This window comes from Cebus imitator, unplaced genomic scaffold, assembly GCF_001604975.1.
Source record: "Cebus imitator isolate Cc_AM_T3 unplaced genomic scaffold, Cebus_imitator-1.0 Scaffold914, whole genome shotgun sequence".
Classification (NCBI taxonomy): Eukaryota; Metazoa; Chordata; class Mammalia; order Primates; family Cebidae; genus Cebus; species Cebus imitator.
This window is the reverse complement of record NW_016108229.1, coordinates 92,337-111,472: the sequence shown is the minus strand read 5'-3', so window position 1 is coordinate 111,472 and position 19,136 is coordinate 92,337. Positions and strand designations below refer to the sequence as shown.

At 37.3% G+C, this 19,136-nt stretch overlaps 1 protein-coding gene across 1 annotated transcript in view; it reads left to right on the top strand.

Moving 5' to 3' along the window:
• Positions 1-18,851, top strand: part of LOC108298196 (protein O-mannosyl-transferase TMTC1) — a 92,174-nt gene extending 73,323 nt beyond the window's left edge. The window contains exons 6-12 of the mRNA XM_017520931.2: positions 6,824-6,926; positions 8,929-9,064; positions 9,974-10,118; positions 11,044-11,181; positions 12,887-13,009; positions 15,498-15,575; positions 17,710-18,851. Coding sequence (XP_017376420.1) covers positions 6,824-6,926; positions 8,929-9,064; positions 9,974-10,118; positions 11,044-11,181; positions 12,887-13,009; positions 15,498-15,575; positions 17,710-17,850 — 864 coding nt within the window. The 3' untranslated portion in view covers positions 17,851-18,851. The remainder of the gene's footprint in view (positions 1-6,823; positions 6,927-8,928; positions 9,065-9,973; positions 10,119-11,043; positions 11,182-12,886; positions 13,010-15,497; positions 15,576-17,709) is intronic.
• Positions 18,852-19,136: the final 285 nt, after the last annotated feature.

The following is a 19,136-nucleotide window of genomic DNA, read 5'->3' as shown; positions in this document are numbered from 1 at the left end:
ACCTTCTATCTTAACTAGTTTGGTTATAAAGATGTTTTTCAGATTTTACGTAGCCACAGATAGTTTTCAAGCACATCTGTGTTATACAGCCGCTGAAGGTAATAGTGATCAATGTCTTTGGGCATTTGGATCATGACAGGCATACAGCATCTGACCCCAGGTGTGGGTGCCACTCTTGGCTGCTTCCCACATACCTTGTGCTTCTCCTCCCACAGCTACATTATTGTCTTTTTCTTGTCTGAATTCCACTCAGTGGTGAAGGTAGGGATTGTGTCTCTCACTCACTGTTCCGTTTCACTGTGTACATGCATGCCACGTGTGTGGCGTTAAGTTTAGCTTGAGACAGCTTCTGCTCATCCTGTCTTTCTCAGGTCTTTTGATTGAAAAACAGAGCCTCTTCTCCCTCAAGGAATAAATGCTTTTTAAAACCATTTAATTACCATTTTGGTTAAATAAATTACTATTATTCTACGGTGACCTGTGATCATATTTTAATTAAATGTTTTAAACCTTTGACATATTCGACAGGTTCTTTCCTTAAATGAAATTTCAAGTTGAAAATTAAGTCTTTTTGACCTCAACTACATGGGATTCCACAGAGGGTTTCTGCAGCATCCAAAAGAGTTTATAGATTTATTCGTCATGTTAAACTATGAGAGGCATTGTCAAATGAGTCATGTTTAGCCTTTGAGTTATACTTTATGGATACATGATTAATATATGTTCCAAAATTGTAAGAGATTTTTAAAATTCCTATATGCCTTGGTATGTTATCTGTCATAATTGTGGTTATTAAGTTAAATTATTATAGGCCACAGGAAAAAAAATTTTTGTCAATTACATCTTTAATCATGACTGTAGTTAACTTTTCGGTAGTTAATTGCTTAATTGTGATACATTTTCTAAAAGCTCTTGATACAGAATTAAAATCCTAGAGTTGGCATGTCTTCAAGGAGGTTCACAGAAAGGATGAAAAGAACCCTGACAAGCATTCTTGAATACAGGTTTCTGATAACTTAAAGATCACATCATTTGCACTAAGAATTCCCAAAACTCTAATGGACTGACTGACTGGGTTATAAAACATCTAACCCAAGCAAGACAAGAATTAATTGAATACAAAGAAAATACTTTGCCAGATTTTCATGCTAAATCAGCTAGCATTAAAATGTTTTAAGTATACAATTTAAATAAACGCCTGGTTGAATTCAAATTACCTATTATGGCTCACCTAATAAACAATGCTATACATCTGAATTGGAAAACAAAATTGGTATTTGAGAGGATCTAAATTCAGTATTAAGCATATACTCACGAAGACCCTAAATGGCCACCTGGTCCTTTCTAAATCCTTCAAGCTTTCATTGTTAAAAGTTCTGTATCCTATAACTCATCATAGGAGGGATAATCTGATCCAGGTTACATTTTTAAAATATTTATTCGTATGGTGACAATTCCAAATTGCTAAAATGGTTGACTAATATTTGGTTGATCAAACTCATAATCCTGGGAAGATGATCAAAACTTCAGGTACATGATGTTACCTGATGGGCAATTTAAACATTTTTAGAGAAATTTCATTCAACTGTCATTTTTAATGCATATTTTCTGGTTATATAAACGTTTTTTCATACAAAACTCTGATGCTGCAATAGTAGCTAAAACGTTATTAGAAAGTTGTTTCCCTTGTGGGACACTCCTAGAAAAATCTCTAGCAATAAAGGCACTTGTTTCAATGGACAAGTTGTAAAACAATAAGATATTTCAGATACAATAGCATTAGGCAAAGGTAACTGAATCAGCTAGATTGACTTAGTCAAAAGTAGTACAGTGGATAATCAAATCCACTTCCAGGGGAAAACAGAAGTTGACCCTTCTAAAATGGTCGCTAGAGGGCCTATGCCCCTAATAACAAAACCTTATTTACCTTCTGCTCCAGAATTCTGATATGACTAAATGCCACAAGGCTTGAATACATCATGCGAAAGTGTACTTCTGCTAGATAAAAAAATAAAAAACTTCATGGTTCATTCAGTGACTGGGGACAACCAAACCATTCATGGTCTAAAACCCAGAGATTGTATCTTCTGAAATGATATCAGAAAAAGACTGCCCTTGGCTAGGGACAGTGGCTCATACCTGTAATCCGAGTACTTTGGGAGGCCAAGGCTGGTGGATCACCTGAGGTCAGGAGTTCGAGACCAGCCTGGCCAACATGGTGAAACCCTGTCTGTACTAAAAATACAAAAATTAGCCACTGGATGTGGTGGTGTGTGCCTCTAATCCCAGCTACCTGGGAGGCTGAGGCAGGAGAATTGCTTGAACCCAGGAGATGGAGGTTGCACTGAGCCGAGATCCCGCTGCTGCACTCCAGCCTAGGTGACGGAGCAAGACTCCATCTAAGAAAAAAAAAAAAAAAGATTACCCTTGCCACCTACACTACAGCAAAACTTTGGGGCCTCAAAGCTTGGGTTCATAATCTCACAACTCAGAAGGGCCCTCCAGACTCTTAGAACTATACACCCATTAGAAACCTTAAGATAAAGCTAACCAGGAAAGTTTCACCCCCTAAACAGATGACATCGTAGACATGGACAGCTTTCCCAAGATCACAGATCAAGACTCCTCTGCTATTCTCAGACTTTTACCTCTCTTAATTTTTTCCTTGCTTATGCCTCTATGAATAATAAAACTAAAAAGGGGATTTGTGTACATCATAAGGTATACTTTTATTTGTAGAGAACTTTGCAGCCAGCATTATACATTGACAATCTTAAGCCTGGGTAGAAAAGATAAAGGACCAATGTGAGCAAAAATATTTAATGGCATCTTTATTCTTCCATAATCAGAAACAGAACATTGGTTCATTCCTTTTCACCTACGTCATCGGTTTAAAAGAACATTGCCAGGGATCCTTCCCTCTTCTAGTGAAGTTTAAACATGGAGTTTCTTTAAACTTTTCTAGACATAATTCTTATGCCCCCTTTTTCATAATATGAAGGAGACAATGATTAAAATTTGTTCCTCATAATAGGCTTTATAATGGATTCTACTACAAAGACTGTGATTACACAACAGACATCTTTAAGTTCTCTTGCTAAGGTTGTGCTGGATAATAAAATTACTCTAGATTACCTACTAGATAAACAGAAAAAAAAATCTCTACCATGACTGATACTACTTGTTACATGTAAATAAATACATTGAATATTATAGAGATTTGGTTTTAGGGTGTTAATAAACAGACTGCTGGGTTAAAACAAGTAGACTCTTTGTCTGGCTCATTCTTTGATCTATTTCATTTTAGTTGGTTTGATTCACAGAGATGCTGACTAAGGAGCATACTCCAAACTCCTGATATGATCCTCTTGATCATTATAATTGTCTCTCTACCACACTATGTTCTCTCTCTTTAATTGAGATGACAAAAAGTCAAAAGTGTGTTCTCATAAAGACTTCATAACCAATAAATAATGTACTGAGACCAAAACTGTAAAATAATGGTAACTGAAAATGGCATTAAAAGTCTACTGGTCACACTCACTTAAATAAAATCCTGACCAAAAGGAAGAAATTGTTAAACAAAATTAGAAGATGCTGTTATTTTGGACTGAGTTCATACTCTGGGCCCCAGCAGAACAGACCAGAACAAAATAGAGTCACTCATGCTAAGTGTGACATAATCAAACTAAAACTTTTAAAAAGTCCCAGACAGGTAAGCCGTAAAACAGATCCAAGTTTTCTTTCTCCTCTACTAAAAGCAAGATATTCCAACACAGAGAGGTCCCCTCTACTCTCTTTCAAAAAAAATAACCTGAAAGCCTGGTTCCCATCTTACAAAGCTCACTGTTCTGCTATTTCCCAGTGAGACATAAGACCAAATAAATGCCTTTACAATAGTGGCACAGTGACATCAATGCCTACAGTTTTGGTTCACCTCTCAATTTTGAGGGGAGCATTGCTAAATTTAGCCTAGAACTGCCTCCTTACATATTTTAAGTTTGGCCTAAAAGTTTCTCTGTACGTAGTAAACTGTAACCAAACTGAGTGCCCTAACAGACCACCTTGTGCCTATTACTCTCTTACCAATCAGACAATCAAGGCAGCCAACTGTTCAAACTATGTTCAAGTAAGACAAAATCTGAGCTGTAACCAGTTCAGCCGTTTCTCACTTCTATTTTCTATAAGTTGCTTTCCTTTTTCTGTCTGTAAATCCTCCCTGACCACATGGCAGCGGCAGAGTCTCTCAATCTGTTCTGGTTCAGGGGGTTGCCCGATCTGTGAACCCTTTATTGCTCAATTAAACTTTGTTACATTTAATTTATCTAAAGTTTTCTTTCTTTTAACATTGGTGTTCATGAAATATTTGTCAAGGAAAGGAGGGTGGAATGGGTTGGACGGAGGAACAGATGGATGAATACCCAAAAGTATTACTGTTTCTTTTTATGCCAGAGTCATGTTTGTTTATTTCCAAAAATACTGCTTTTATTCAGGGCTCCCCAATTCCTTGCTGGCCCACTGAAAACCTGGCTACCTGGATCCATTCTCTGTCCCCATGTAGCTATGCGATTTGGGGTAAGTAAGGATAAAGGCCAGCATGATAACCCTAAGTGCCAACCATGTGCTGAGCATTGTTCTGAGTGTTTCAAATGTTTTAATAGATTTAATCCTCAAAACAACCCTATGATATAAGTACAGTTGGTATCCTTGATTTACAGTTGGGACACATAGCGGGTAAGAAAGGTCGCACAGACAGTAGATGATGGGGCTGAGATTTGAATCCATGTAGTCAGGCCCTGGGAGCCTCGTTCTTAACCTCTATGTCGTACTTCTATAGCCACTGCAGTAAATATGGGCTGAATGAATGCATGCATGAATATATACCCTAAGGTATTCTCTAGATGTTAATTTTCTCAGGTTGTTATGTAATTTGTGTTCTGCCTGTCTTCATTTAACACACACACACACACACACACACACAAATTGTCACAGTTGTCAGTCCTTTAATGGACGAGAGCTTCATAAAGCTTTTCTTCTCTTCAAAAAATTGAAAGGAACTATCTTGAGATTTTTATTCATCCTTAACTTTTTTGAGTTTGATAATTTGTTGAATTTGGCAATGAAAAACCATATTTTCAGAGACATGGATCCTTATTTTTGCTGGACTGTAGATGAAGTTTGACAAACCACATCTTGTTCCCTAATGTTACTTAAATGTATGTACTCAGATGGCACTGGTCATTCTACAGAGGGTAAAGTATGTGTTCCTTTCTGGGTCAAATCAGATTTTGGCTTCTTGGCTTATTGTTCAGCCCTCAATGTGAATATCTAACACATAATCACAAGCTTAAGGTGTCGTGTCTCAGGAAATTGTTGCTCTCCATTTCTTGGTCATATGTCTGGTTGAATGCTCAGTAGCAGTAACTTGAGATAAGGTTTTGGAAAATGTCCATATTCAGGGCATATGCATATTTTTAAAGCTGGCACGTGCTTTGTGACAAATTACTTTCTTTTACCTGATCTTCGCAGCAGTACTAGGAAAAGATGACATTGTTAACTTGTGGGTAAATAAGTCTTAGTATCTGGGAAACTTTGATTAATTAATTAAATTTTACTTTCTGTATTGTAAAAGAAAGTGTGACATAACAGTCTGTAATGGTTGTGAAAAGTGTACCTAAAAGGGCTGAGCACATTGGCTCAGGCCTGCATTTTGGGAGGCCAAGGTGGGCGGATCACTTGAGGCCAGGAGTTCAAGACCAGCCTGGCCAGCATAGCAAAACCCCATCTTTACTAAAACTACAAAAATTAGCCGGATGTGGTGGCACACGACTGTAGTCCCAGCTACTCAGGGAGCTGAGGTGGGAGGATCACTGGAGCCTGGGAGGCAAGAGTTGCAGTGAGTCGAGATCATGCCACTGCACTCCTGCCCAGGCAACAGAGTGTGACGTTGTCTNAAAAAAAAAAAAAAAAAAAAAAAAAAAAAAAAAAAAAGAAAAGAAAAAGATACCTAAAAATAACTCAGAATTATTAAAGGTTGTTAAAGTGAATCTTTAGACAAGTAGAACACAAGAACAATTAGAATTGGAGCTCCAGAATGAGAGATGTGGCGATTGACCTGAACCTTGCCACACAGGGTAGAGGTACACCCTTGAGGGTACGTATAATCCTGTTGGAAGAAACAGCTCAGAGGGGGAAAGCATGGACTGAATATGGGAAGTAGCCAGCAGTCTGGTGGGCTGTAGACATACTTCAGGTAACGAAAGGATAGGGCAGAGCCCTCCCCATCATCTGCATCAGCCTCCCCTCAAAAACCTCCCAGAACAAGTGGTACGGTATAAAGTACAGATAACAAGAGTACCAACTATGCAAAATGCAGCTATCAAACAAATTCCTCAGACCGCCCTGCCTCCCAGCCACATTGCCACCTCTAACAACATTCCACCATGTTTGTATCCCCTGTTTTCATATGAAGAGTCACCAGGGTGAAGGGCATCCTATTCGAACAACTATTTTCAGGCTTTCTTTACTGGTAGGCATGTGGTACAGGTCAAATCCTTCCTAGTGTCCCATTTGAGAAAACATCTTGTTTGCCTTAAGGGAAGATATGAAGATACTTAATACAGATATGAGTTTTGGGTATATGTACACAGTTAATATTGCATTTAATTCAAACAAAGTTCATAGTGCCTCATCTCAGTGCCTGCTGTATATATTAGGTGCTTAGTAAGATTTTTTGGCTTTTCCTGCTCCTAATATTCAGTTTATTGTTAGTTTTGAAAAACTTTTTTGCTTATTTTGTTTGTTTGTTTGTTTCCTTTTAAAGGAGAGGTTTAAAGAAGCTGAAGAAACATACCAGGCAGGAATAAAGAACTGTCCAGACAGCTCAGATTTACACAACAACTATGGGGTTTTCTTAGTTGATACCGGTAAGTGCAATTAAAAAGAAACTGTTCTGCTGAGATTAGCTAATACTATTTATCAAGCAAAATGGAAGGCAAATAATCCTCAGAAGTAAAATTCACTGGGCTTGGCAGGAAACTCACACTATTGACAGTCATTGTACCTTGGGGCTGTCATTTCTCTAAATCTTCAAGCTCAATTCACTACAGTCTGCCCATTCTTATACTCATTTCTCTAGGGAAAGCTCCTCAGGTGACAGGAAGTAGCCTTATGATTTAATGAGTCCTGGTCTTCTTCAAATATTATGTATATAAATTTATAAATCCATGATAATAAAACGTTTCTCTACAATGATGCAGAATCTGCCTCTGAATCTAGTCCCTGCAGATAGTAAATACTTTTCTATAACATATTTTTTAAAAGCTTCCAGAATTGTTCTATCATTCCTTCCTTGATATACATTTTAGAAACTGCATTATTAAAATAGATATGATGCTCTTATATAACAGGTGCTATGTAAAATACACTTACTTTATCTTATTTAATGGAAAACATTACTGGGCATGAATTCTCTTTTCATTATGACTTATGCAGGGCCCCTGTACTGTTGGCATGCAATGAATACATATAAGTAATGAAATTATGTTTGAATGTAAGGCCAAAGCACCACTTTGTTCTTCTTGACCACTAGACTAGCTGCTCTGCAATAAAATTTAATTTTAATTAGTTTTTCAATATGAAATGCTTAAAGGGGTTTTATTTTCAAAGGTATTTGGAACTCTCTTGTTTTACAGAATATAAATTTACATCCTGATACGTCTAAGAAACTTACCTTATTTTTGCATGTGTAAAATTGCTGTGTAGTGCCACCTGCTGGTATATTGGCCACATAATACTAAATTGTCTTGATACAAAAACCAGGAGAAATCTCTAGTTGGGCTGGTCTAACCCTCTTCCTTTCACTTCAGCCACAGTCCCACCCCAAAAGTGATAACTCCCTGACCACTCTATGGCATTGAGTCTCTGCTACAGAGACAGAGACTCCTAGGGACCTCCTTCTCAAGCTTGTGTTCAAACAGATGCACTTGAAAAGGTTTCTGTGTAGATAATAAACATTCCATTGTTTTTGAAACTTTGTAGTGTTCTAAAGTTTAGCCACTGAATATAGTTTCACCAGGAAGTTACTCTGAAGAAACTTACCAACTAGAGGGTTTTCCTTCTGGTTCTGGCCTGACTCTCACTTGCCCTGGGATCTTTATCAAATCTCTGAATATCATCTTTGCACTTTAGTGTCTGTATCTGGAAAGTGGAAATTTTTTGTGTGTGGTTTTAAAAATATCTCTTAAATCCTGATAAACAGCTAAACTGTGTCAGAAGGCAGCTAAATTGTATAAAAATACCTGCGAAAATCATACAAATAAAAGTATTTAAAAATATACAATGCATTGCACAAGTGCATGGTGGCATTATTATGTTGGAAGTCCCATTAGATAAATACCTTTAAAATGAAAATGCATGATTTTAAAAGAGATTTTCACTCTAAAGCTGATATGTATTATTTAAAGCAATGCTTCAGTTGCTATGTTAGGGTATAGTTCATTAAGACAGACCCTTAGAATTTGCTTCTGGACAGTTTTATTTCTATGGTAGCCTGTTCTATTTTTTTGTATAATGAGAGCCAGTTATATCTTAGATAAATAACAATCACTAATAATCTGAAGACATCCTATAGCAAGATCAATGACCAGAAAAAACTTGGACTAAAAAAATAATATATATAATACAAAGAATAGATTTTAGTTTTTACTGCCTTTCTGTTAATTTTTTTGGAAGTATGAATGAACAGTGAAATTGTTAAAGTTAGGCAATGGCCAGGATGAGAAGCTGAAATGCAAGCTAATTTACATATTGAATAATTTTGGTATGACTCTATAATAATGAGAAAGAATTATAAGTCAGAAGAGAAACTGAAAAGTTATTTTTATAATAAGACATGTTCTGCTCTTACCGACCTATCATGGGTTACAGGCTTTCCAGAAAAGGCAGTGGCCCATTACCAACAGGCTATCAAACTCAGCCCCAGTCATCACGTGGCCATGGTGAACTTGGGAAGACTCTACAGGTCACTAGGAGAGAACAGCATGGCTGAAGAATGGTACAAGCGGTAAAGGTCCCTTTCTTTACTTTATAAATTGGACGGAAACCTCATTGCCCATCAGTGTCTTAGTTAATTGGAATAGGTGTGCTCTTAAAATGCTAGCAAATTTTACCAATTCAGGTGATACAAATTGTTATGTCCAAAGAAAGCAACCACAACAATATAAATGGGATCGTGATTCATGACTTTGACTGCTGGTTAGATTATAATGCTAAACCAAGGCTGAAATTTAATTCCCACTTTAGTCGGTTTGTTGTTTTCTGAAACCATGGATTGCAACCCCAATCATAAATAGCAATTTCAAAAATGGGAATAATGAAATACTATACACACATGAGGACAAATCCAACATAATTAATGGGAAAGACCCTTGGGGCTCAGTTTCCATATTGATAGGTCAATAAAACATTCTTACGTTCCAAGTATGGCATCATGATCATTTTGTAAGAACCTTGTTTTTGGCCAGGTGTGGTGGCTCATGCCTGTAATCCTAGCACTTTGGGAGGCCAAGGCAGGGGAATCACCTGAGGTTAGGAGTTCGAGACCAACCTGCCCAATGTGGTGAAACCTCATCTCTACTAAAAATACAAAAATTATCCAGGCATGATGGTGGGCACCTGTAATCCCTGCTACATGGGAGGCTGAACCAGGAGAATCACTTGAACCTGGGAGGCAGAGGTTGCAGTGAGCCAAGATTGTGCCACTGCACTCCAGCCTGGGCGACAGAGCAAGACTCCATCTCAAAAAAAAGAAAAAATACCAAAAAAACCCAAAAACCTTGTTATTGATATAAAAACAAAGGCCATATTGGAGCAGAAGTTCAAACCATGGACAGACATCCCTAAATCTAAGCCTAGACATTAGGAAATGTACCTATTAGAAGAGAAATGTCAATTAGCTTTTCTCCAAACTCAGCGCCCTGCAGGTGGCACACAAAGCTGAGATATTGTCACCTTTGGGAGCGCTGTATTACAACACCGGCCGATATGAAGAGGCTTTGCAGATTTACCAGGAAGCAGCAGCACTTCAGCCTTCTCAAAGGGAGCTCCGCTTGGCACTGGTGAGTAGGATGAAAGAAAATGAAGCCTGCAGCTTAAGCACAGCCGGCCATAGAGAGAGCCATAGTCCTCAAGCCTCGAAACTGGAGCTGGAATACTGTAATACATCCACTGTATGAATATTCATGCAGCCAATGTTAAAGCCATTCTCCAGAGACATGGACACCAAAAATACTGCGTTTTCGTTCTGAAATAACTTCAAACTTATGAAAATGTTGCAAGAATAGTAAAAACTCCCGTATGCCCTTTTATCCGGATCCAATGATTTGTAACATTTTGATGTGTTTATCACTCCCTTGTGTATGCATGTAAATGTGTATGTATATACATGTATAAATGTGCATATTTAGATACGTATGTTTGTATATACCTATTATTAGTATGTGTTATTTTTTTCCTGAACCATGTGGGAATTCGTTATAGATATCATTCCCCTTAATCTCTAAATACATTTGCAAATAGTTTCTAAGAAGGACATTCTCTAACATATAGCTATTAAACTCAGGAAAATTAACATGCATACCAACAAAATTTTTATTTCAACATTTGGAACTTCGCTCATTCTTTTCCTTAGATATGCAATAAATCAAATTTGTTATCTTGCTGTAAACACATTGTTCTGATGAAATCAGAGGAAATTCTTTCTCTTCTGACATATTTAGTCAACCTTTTTTAAAAACCACAAGCCATTTCATTGGATATCTTTGGTGTTTCTGCCATTCACACACAAATGCATGCACAAAACTAAATAAAGAAACAAACAGCAAAAAGTCAAAGCCTGAAAACTGGTGATTCAGCCTTCTCTATGAGTCACTAAATTGATGCTGAGCATGTTTGTCAGGAGTGCCTTCTGAATCCTTCTATTTGGGATGCTTTATTTGATAAGGTAATGAACCTCTGCTAACCAAGGTCTGTGTGGTTTTGTAGGCTCAGGTTTTGGCTGTGATGGGTCAGACAAAAGAAGCTGAAAAGATGACCAATCAGATTGTGTCAGAGGAGACCGGGTGCCTTGAATGCTATCGCCTCTTGTCAGCAATCTATAGCAAGCAGGAGAACCATGACAAGGTAAATAAGGACACTGTTTAGAGTTCTTTGGATTCATAGGTTAAACATGGGGTGCACCTAAGTGATTCTCCAGTTTGCACGTTTATGCACCTGAGAAGTCTTAAATCTTATCAGTCAACATATCCTATCTGATATGGAAAACTTTTCACAGATATCCCCTTAACACCTAAGTTGTCCCCTTGAAATAATATTTTCTTGGCTTATCCTTGCTGTAAAGCTTTTATGTGATATTGTCTCAGTTTGTTTGCAGCTAAGTCTAAAAAGATCAAGACTAACATTTATATGCTTTATTATTTTGCATTTTTCTTCTTACATATTGTTTTATGTAATTCTCATAACAACCATGCTTTATAGGGTTGTTAGGAGGATTACATAATATATAAGAGGATTACATAAAACAATATATATGAAGGAAACGCAGGTGACCCGGTATTGCAACTGTTATTGTCTATCTCCATTTTAAAAGTTACAAAATCAATAAATTTATAAACTGACTCAGTGAAATAATTGTGGAAGGTGCACTTTGTTCTGGCCAGTGTGGTTGGCATCAGAAATAAAGTGGTAGGCAGAAAAAAATCAGAAAGTCACTGCCCTTGTCTTCGTGGAGCAAACCCATAAAGAACAAGATTCAAGAAATACAAAACAAATGGAGAGCCATAGCTGTGACCAGGGATACCATGAAGAGCTACATGTCCCAAAGAACATATAATCAGGGGACCCAATAAGTCTAGGAGGCCAGATTTCCCCGTGAAGTGATGCGGAGGTGAGGGCTGGATGAAGAATAAGAGTTATCAGGCAGAGGAAGAAGCAAGGAGGATTCGGGGAAGGGAAACGGCACATGCAAAGCCCTGTGGCAGCAGCAGGGGAGTGGGTGAGAGGCAGCGGGAGTACTGTAGAAACACAAGCACAGGCTGCTGGGAGGAGACTCCTTGAGGGCCAGGCCAAGGATATTGTTCCTTACTCTGGGAGAAGCTTTGGGTTTTTGTGGAGAGGGGCAACATGATCAGATGTTTGCTTTGAAGGGATCTTAGGCTGCAGGGGCAGTGGGTGCTGGGGGCAGAGTGGGAACTAGGACCTGTGAGGGCCTTCTGGAGTGGTCTAGATGGACACATGATCAGGGCAAATGTCTGAGGCCAAATCTTGTTTTCTTTCAACTTCCTATGAAGTAATCAAGGATATTTTATTGCCACTCATCTTTACATGACAAAACGGGAGTATAAGAAAGTTATTTTATCAGGGCCACTAATTCCCAGTGAGAAACTCAAAGGTGATGAAGAATAAATCTATATTTGATACAAGGTCTTCCTTTGTTGCCCAGGCTGGAGTACATTGGCATGATCTTAGCTCACTGTAAGGTCTACCTCCCAGGGCTCAAGACATCCTCCCACTCAGCCTCCCCAGTAGCTGGGACTACAGGCGTGCACCACCTCACCCAGCTAATTTTTGTAATTTTTTGTAGAGACAGGGTTTCTCTATGTTCCCTAGACTGATCTTGAGCTACTGGGCTCAAGCAATCTGACTGCTTCAGCCTCCCAAAGTACTAGGATTATAGGTATTAGCCACCACACCTGACCAAGAATGTATTTTCATTTTCACACAACATACCTGCTGACACATAGGAACAAAAGGTATAAATTTCATCAGTTAAATAAGTTTTTCTTTACCTATTCTGCATTTATTCTGTCTTAATCTCCAACCTCTGCAGGCACTTGATGCTATAGACAAGGCTCTCCAGCTGAAACCAAAGGACCCAAAAGTCATTTCTGAACTTTTTTTCACAAAAGGAAACCAACTAAGAGAGCAGAACCTTCTTGACAAAGCTTTTGAGGTATAAACTCTTCACAAAATTGTATCATCAAATTCACAGATTAATACTCTCTATCTTTAAGGAAACATGTACAGTAAGATAGATCTAAGATCACTGGCATGTTTGTGGAGTGAGTGAGTTTTTTGACTAATTGACTTAAAGTTTTGTTTATTTTTTATCATTGAGCATCTGGCCCTTGACTATTCAGGGCTGGATTTATTTTTCTGAATAACCACCTTTAACTTGATGGTGACAGTGTTCCACATTTTGGCCTCAAACTAGCTTCTCCCTGTCTAGCTCTCTGCCTGCAAGAACCTTCTATTCCAACTGTACTAGTACCTGAAAAGCCTTGGACATTTCCACATGTCCTTGACATGCCCTGTCTTGACTTGGAGGATGAGATTTCCACTCATGCACCAAGACGCAGTCTGTCCTCCTGCCTTAGGAAGCCCTCCCTGACCATCCTTACTCCTGGTGACCTTACTTCTTCTGAATTCTTAAAAAGCGGACTGTCTCATGAAGGTACCAGTCATTTGAAAGTGTCACGAATTACATTGTATTATTAGGTCCCTCTCCCCAACCCCCGTGTGTGTGTGTGTGTGTGTGTGTGTGTGTGTGTGTGTGTGTGTGTGTGTATGTGTCTCTGTGTGTGCAGGAATGCACAAATCCTTGCATATTTTATCTCCCCAGTTAGATTGGACTTTCCTTGTAGAGAGGGACTGCATACTCCTTTGTTCTAAAACAGTGTTTTGCCTGTTATAAGGTGTTCAGTATCTACAGCTTTGGAATAAAACTTGTTCACAGGTTGAAATCAAGAAGACATTTACAAGTAAAAACAGAAATGTCACAATGTTACATACTTTATCCTTATATCTGGTAAAGCCACAAATTAATAAAGTCATAAAATTGCACTAAATATAGGAAAAGTGAAATATCCAATGATATAATTGTGTGGGAAATAAGTGAGTGGTTTTCAAAATATTATTGGAAAACACATAGAAAGATATTTGGGAAAGCTGATTTGAATGTGAATCCTTTAAAGAAAAACAGAAATTATGCCATTTTTCTCTAAAAAGTTCTAAGCATTTTTCTCAGAATTTGTAGGGTTTGCTCTGCCTTTTGAACATTTTCAATATCTTCATCTTATTTATACCTAATGTGAACATTATTAATAACATAATTGTCAATATTTATAGTATGTATATATCATGATATACTGTGTTGCAAACAAAAGTATTTACTAGTTGCTTGACAGTGGCTCAAATAATCATTATAAAGTGACTAAATTTATGAAGATAGGAATAGGGCCATTGATAGATAGTAATAGCTAAAATGCATTAGCACTTTGTGTATGATTCATATATATTATGTAACTTAATCTTCACAAGAATCCTATAAGAAAGGCATGGTCATTATCATCATTGTACAGTTTTGTAAACTTAGAGATCGTATCTTGCTCAAGGTCACAAAAGTGGGTAAGAGATGGCATCAGTTTTGAATCCAAGAGCTGGATTCCTACACTACATTCTCATCTCTGCTGAAATAAATTCATCCAAGAGACACACCCTCTCAGTTTATTTTAGCAGCTTTTTGAAAGTATAGTTTCTTAACATTTCTTTCTTTCCCCTAAAACTGAATTAGAGGAGAATGGACCAGATTTTACTTGATGGATTTGTTTGGTCATATTCTTACTAATGAAAATAGCAAGCAACATTAAAATATATGCAGATACTTAGCTTCGTCATTAAAGACAATACCCTTAATCTGCAGGTTTATTTCAGGTGACCATTTGAGACTCAGTGGTGAGCATATCTTTGATGCAAAACATGCATGCTATTAAAATATACCACACATCACAGATACTGCATTTAATAGGATATGTGTTATTCAGACCAAAGAAAGTACTTGAGGGATAGGTAACTCTGTTTAAACATTTGAAGAGTTTTCATATGTCAGGGGAATAAAAGACTGTCTAATGAATAAAACTATCCCCTAGTAATGTAGATGTTCTTAAAGAAGTGGTGATCCATTTTAAGAATTGCAGCATAGGCTAAACAACTAGGTCAGTTATATTTTAAAAGAGGATACTACATTAGGGTTAAACTGTTTAGAAGACCACCCCCAAATTCTGTGATGATAAAAAGAATTTTCTTACTAACTCCATTTGCAGTGAAAAAGCCCAAAAAGTTCAGTTTTCTTACAGGTCAAGGCCAACTGAAAATGACGTGATATAAGAGAAATCACCTGACTTCTGTGCAGGCATCCTCAGTCTCTCTAAGTCCAAAGGTTAGCTCTGCAGGAAAATTACACATTTCAGTTTCCTCCACTTTAGAATCATCAACTTTGAAAAATAATAGAAATAAACAGGGTCTCCTGTGAACTAGTAGCAGCTGGTTTTATTGTATTAATACTTTATATTTTCACATGTGAAGAAAGTATTTTCCGCAATCCTGCAGCGTTAAAGATGGGTCTTTGTTTCCTGACCTGAAGATATTTCTTATTTATTTAGAGCTATAAAGCGGCTGTGCGACTAAATCCAGACCAAGCACAGGCCTGGATGAACATGGGTGGCATCCAGCACATCAAGGTAGGAGAAAGATTTACTTCCACATGGACTGAGCCTTCCCTCTGTGTTTTCTCTTTCCTAAAGGATTGAGAAACTATTATTAATTTCCTTTTTGAAATCATTTGAATATCAGAAGCATGGGTTTTTAAAAGTGAAATAGCTTAGTTTATGTTCACTTTGCATTACCTAGATAACTGAATATCAGGAAGCTATTTTTAAAATAAATCTACATAAAATAGATTTTATGATTTTCCTAACCATGAAGAAAATCATGCATACTTAACAGAAGTATCAGATAGCAGATAAGATCTGTTTATGGGAACTAAATCCCTGTTCGAGGTCAGTATGGCTTATTTTCTTCCCAGTTTAACTCACTGTCAAAAAAGTGTTACTTAGAATATTACTTCCTATTTCTTATATCTAATATATCTTTTCTCCCTAACTTTTTACTGAAAAGCAAGCTTATTTGTTTTGTTTTGTTTTTCCAAAAGAAAAGCACTACTTTTGGGTGAGTCTTACCAAGGATGAAAATGACCTTTGGGGGACTTTTATCTGTAACTAATGCAATTAATCATTCGCCATCATTCATTTATTCATTCATCCATTCATTTTATAAGCATTTATGGCTAACATCCTATATGCCAGGTCCCCTTCTTGGCACTGGGAATCAGTAATGAACCAAGAAGACAAAAATTCCTGTCCTCATGGTACTAGTAGGGGGAGTTAGGTGATACATTACTACAAACATACACATGAACACTTAATGCATACATATGTGCATAGTATGTATATAAAATATATTAGATAGTGATAAGTGCTAAGGAGAAAAAAGAGAAAGAAGATTGGAGTGCCAGGGAATAAGGGCTAATATTTTAAGTTCAGGTGGTTAGGAAAGGCCTCAATTACAAAGTAGTATTTGAGCAGAGACCTGAAGGAGTGGGCCATGTGGCAACATAGGGAAAGGGCACCAGCATGTGCAAAGGCCCTAAGGTTTGAGCATGCCTGTTGTTTAAAGAACAGTGAGGAGGCAGCATGGTGGGGGGAGAGCAAATAAAAGGAAATGGGAGAAGCTAGGGTCAGATCATGCAGGCCTTCAAGGAGTTTGTAGGGATTTGGGCTTTTATGCCAAATGAGTCAGGGTTTTTGGAGGACTGTGAGCAGAGAAATGCCATGATCCAACATGTTTTTAAAGAACCACTCTTGTTTAGCTAACTGATTTTCAGTCTCTGCACTGGTAAAATAGCAGTGTAATGATTAGAATTTGAATAAAGTCCTAATGGGTTTTACTGTTTAGTGGAAACTGATCACTCTTGGAAACACACACAAAACAGATGACCCATGATTGCACAAATGGGAGAGGTTAATGGGATAATTATCCTGCAGCTGACAGTTTTGATCTGGTAGATGGTGAATTCAAGCATGATATTTATCAGAGCCAAATTGCCCAAGCTCTGATCTTAGTGATACTCTAGGGTGGCCAGTAATATCTAGTTGGGAAACAGAATGATCTTACTTTAAAGAGTAAAATGATAATTTTAAATATTTTTAATCATATATTAAATAGTTACATTTTCAAATACAGTCATGTGCCACATGACATCATTTTGGTCCAAAATGGATTATATATACAATGAAGGTCCCATAAGATTAAAATACTATGTTTTTACTACATCCTTTTTGTGTTTTGATATGTCTAGATACAAATACCACAGTGTTACCGTTGCCTACGGTATTCAGTACAATGTGATTTACAGGTTTATACATTTTCTCATCTCTCTTTCTCCCACCCCTTTTACCCCCATTCCCCTAATATGAATCTTGTGCAGTGGTTCCATTTAATTACAAAGGAACAGTACTAACCCCATGAGGACACTAAGAAATGGTAACCCCACATCCTGCATTAGTTGAATTGAAAATTTGTATTTCTGCCATTTATCCTTACAGTATAACACTCCTCTTTCACATTCTCTAACGGATCTGGTACTTAAAACAAATGGAGTCTCCAAAAACACCAACGGACAAGGATAAACTTACACATACAGACAGGGTTTCCGTATGAGAACATTAATGTAAAACTGGGCAGAGGGTCAGTTTCATGCTCTGCGAGAGTTTTGTGATGGATCAGAATGTAATTGCTCTCCCTTTTCCCCGACAGGGAAACTATGTGTCTGCAAGAGCGTATTATGAGAGAGCCTTACAGCTGGTTCCAGACAGTAAACTGCTGAAGGAAAATCTTGCCAAATTGGATCGCCTAGAAAAACGATTACAAGAAGTTCAAGAAAAGGATCAAAAGTAGCACCGTTTGACCCAGCCTCACAGGATAATGTGGTGCCTCTGAAAGGGGAAAGAGTGATGGAAGCCTTGCTTTCACATCAGTAGGGGGACAACTAATGAGATTTTATCTCATTCCGAGTTCAGGTGGCACATTTTGGGACATCTGCTGGTAGGTCAGTGCTGAAGGACTTGCTTTTCCATGAAGGAAGACAAAAACAGCAAACAAGGGCACGAAGATCTGAGAAGGAAGAACGACAATTACACATTTTACAGATTTTTGTTTGGTTTAACTCCAGAGTTCTCTTGATAGGTCTCTGTGCTTTAGAGACATGGAGATCTAATTCTGTTTCCTAGTTTAGACATTTATGTCCCAGAAATACAGAAGCTTGAAATGCTATGAAGGCGGAGCTTCTATTCTTTGGGGGGTGAAATATTTCAAAAGAGGATAAATCCTCTGGGGTAAGCCATTTGGAAAATCCTACCAAGAATTGGCTTATTTAATTTTCCAGAACTAGATGTGAGTATCTAATAGCTTTTGTAGAAACCTCCAGAATATTTGGGGTAAAGGGCTATTGCTAAGTGAATTTTATCTAATATCCCCCTAAGAGTATTACTAGTGCTTTTTTGAGGAATAAAAAGGAAGCTCCTGGAATCGTATGTGGATACCTTTATCCCTACGGGAAACTCAAGGAGCTTGACACTCCTAATTCTCTATGGAAATGTTTAAAACTATTTTACTTTTATTACAAGTATTACTAGAGTAGTGGTTCTACTCTAAGATTTCAAAAGTGCATTTAAAAATCATACATGTTCCCGCCTGCAAATATATTGTTATTTTGGTGAAGAAAAAAAAATAGTATATTCTACATAAAAAAATTAAAGATATTAACTGAGAGAAATGTCCTACTTTATTATCTTAATATTCAGGCATCATGAGATTTACTATTTTTTTGGAAAATATATTTAACCATTGAGGAACCTTTATGATGTATCACAGAAATCTTCATAGACTCTAACTAGATTTCAAAAAAAAAAAAGCTCTATTTATTTCTGTTCCTAGGCTTAATGAGAATTCTAGGCTTAGAACATCAGTGATTAAAACCTAGAATTCTTTGTTCTGAGAATATTATGGAGAATGCTCTAAAAACTAAGGTAAAGATCAAATTCATAGTTTTAACTATATATATTTATATTTAAGAGATAGAAAAGGCAAAGTTGAACTCACAATTTGACATTTATTTTTAGTGTTATTTATTTCATAACTTAAAAAATGTTTAATATATATATACACACACTTCTTTTTTCTCT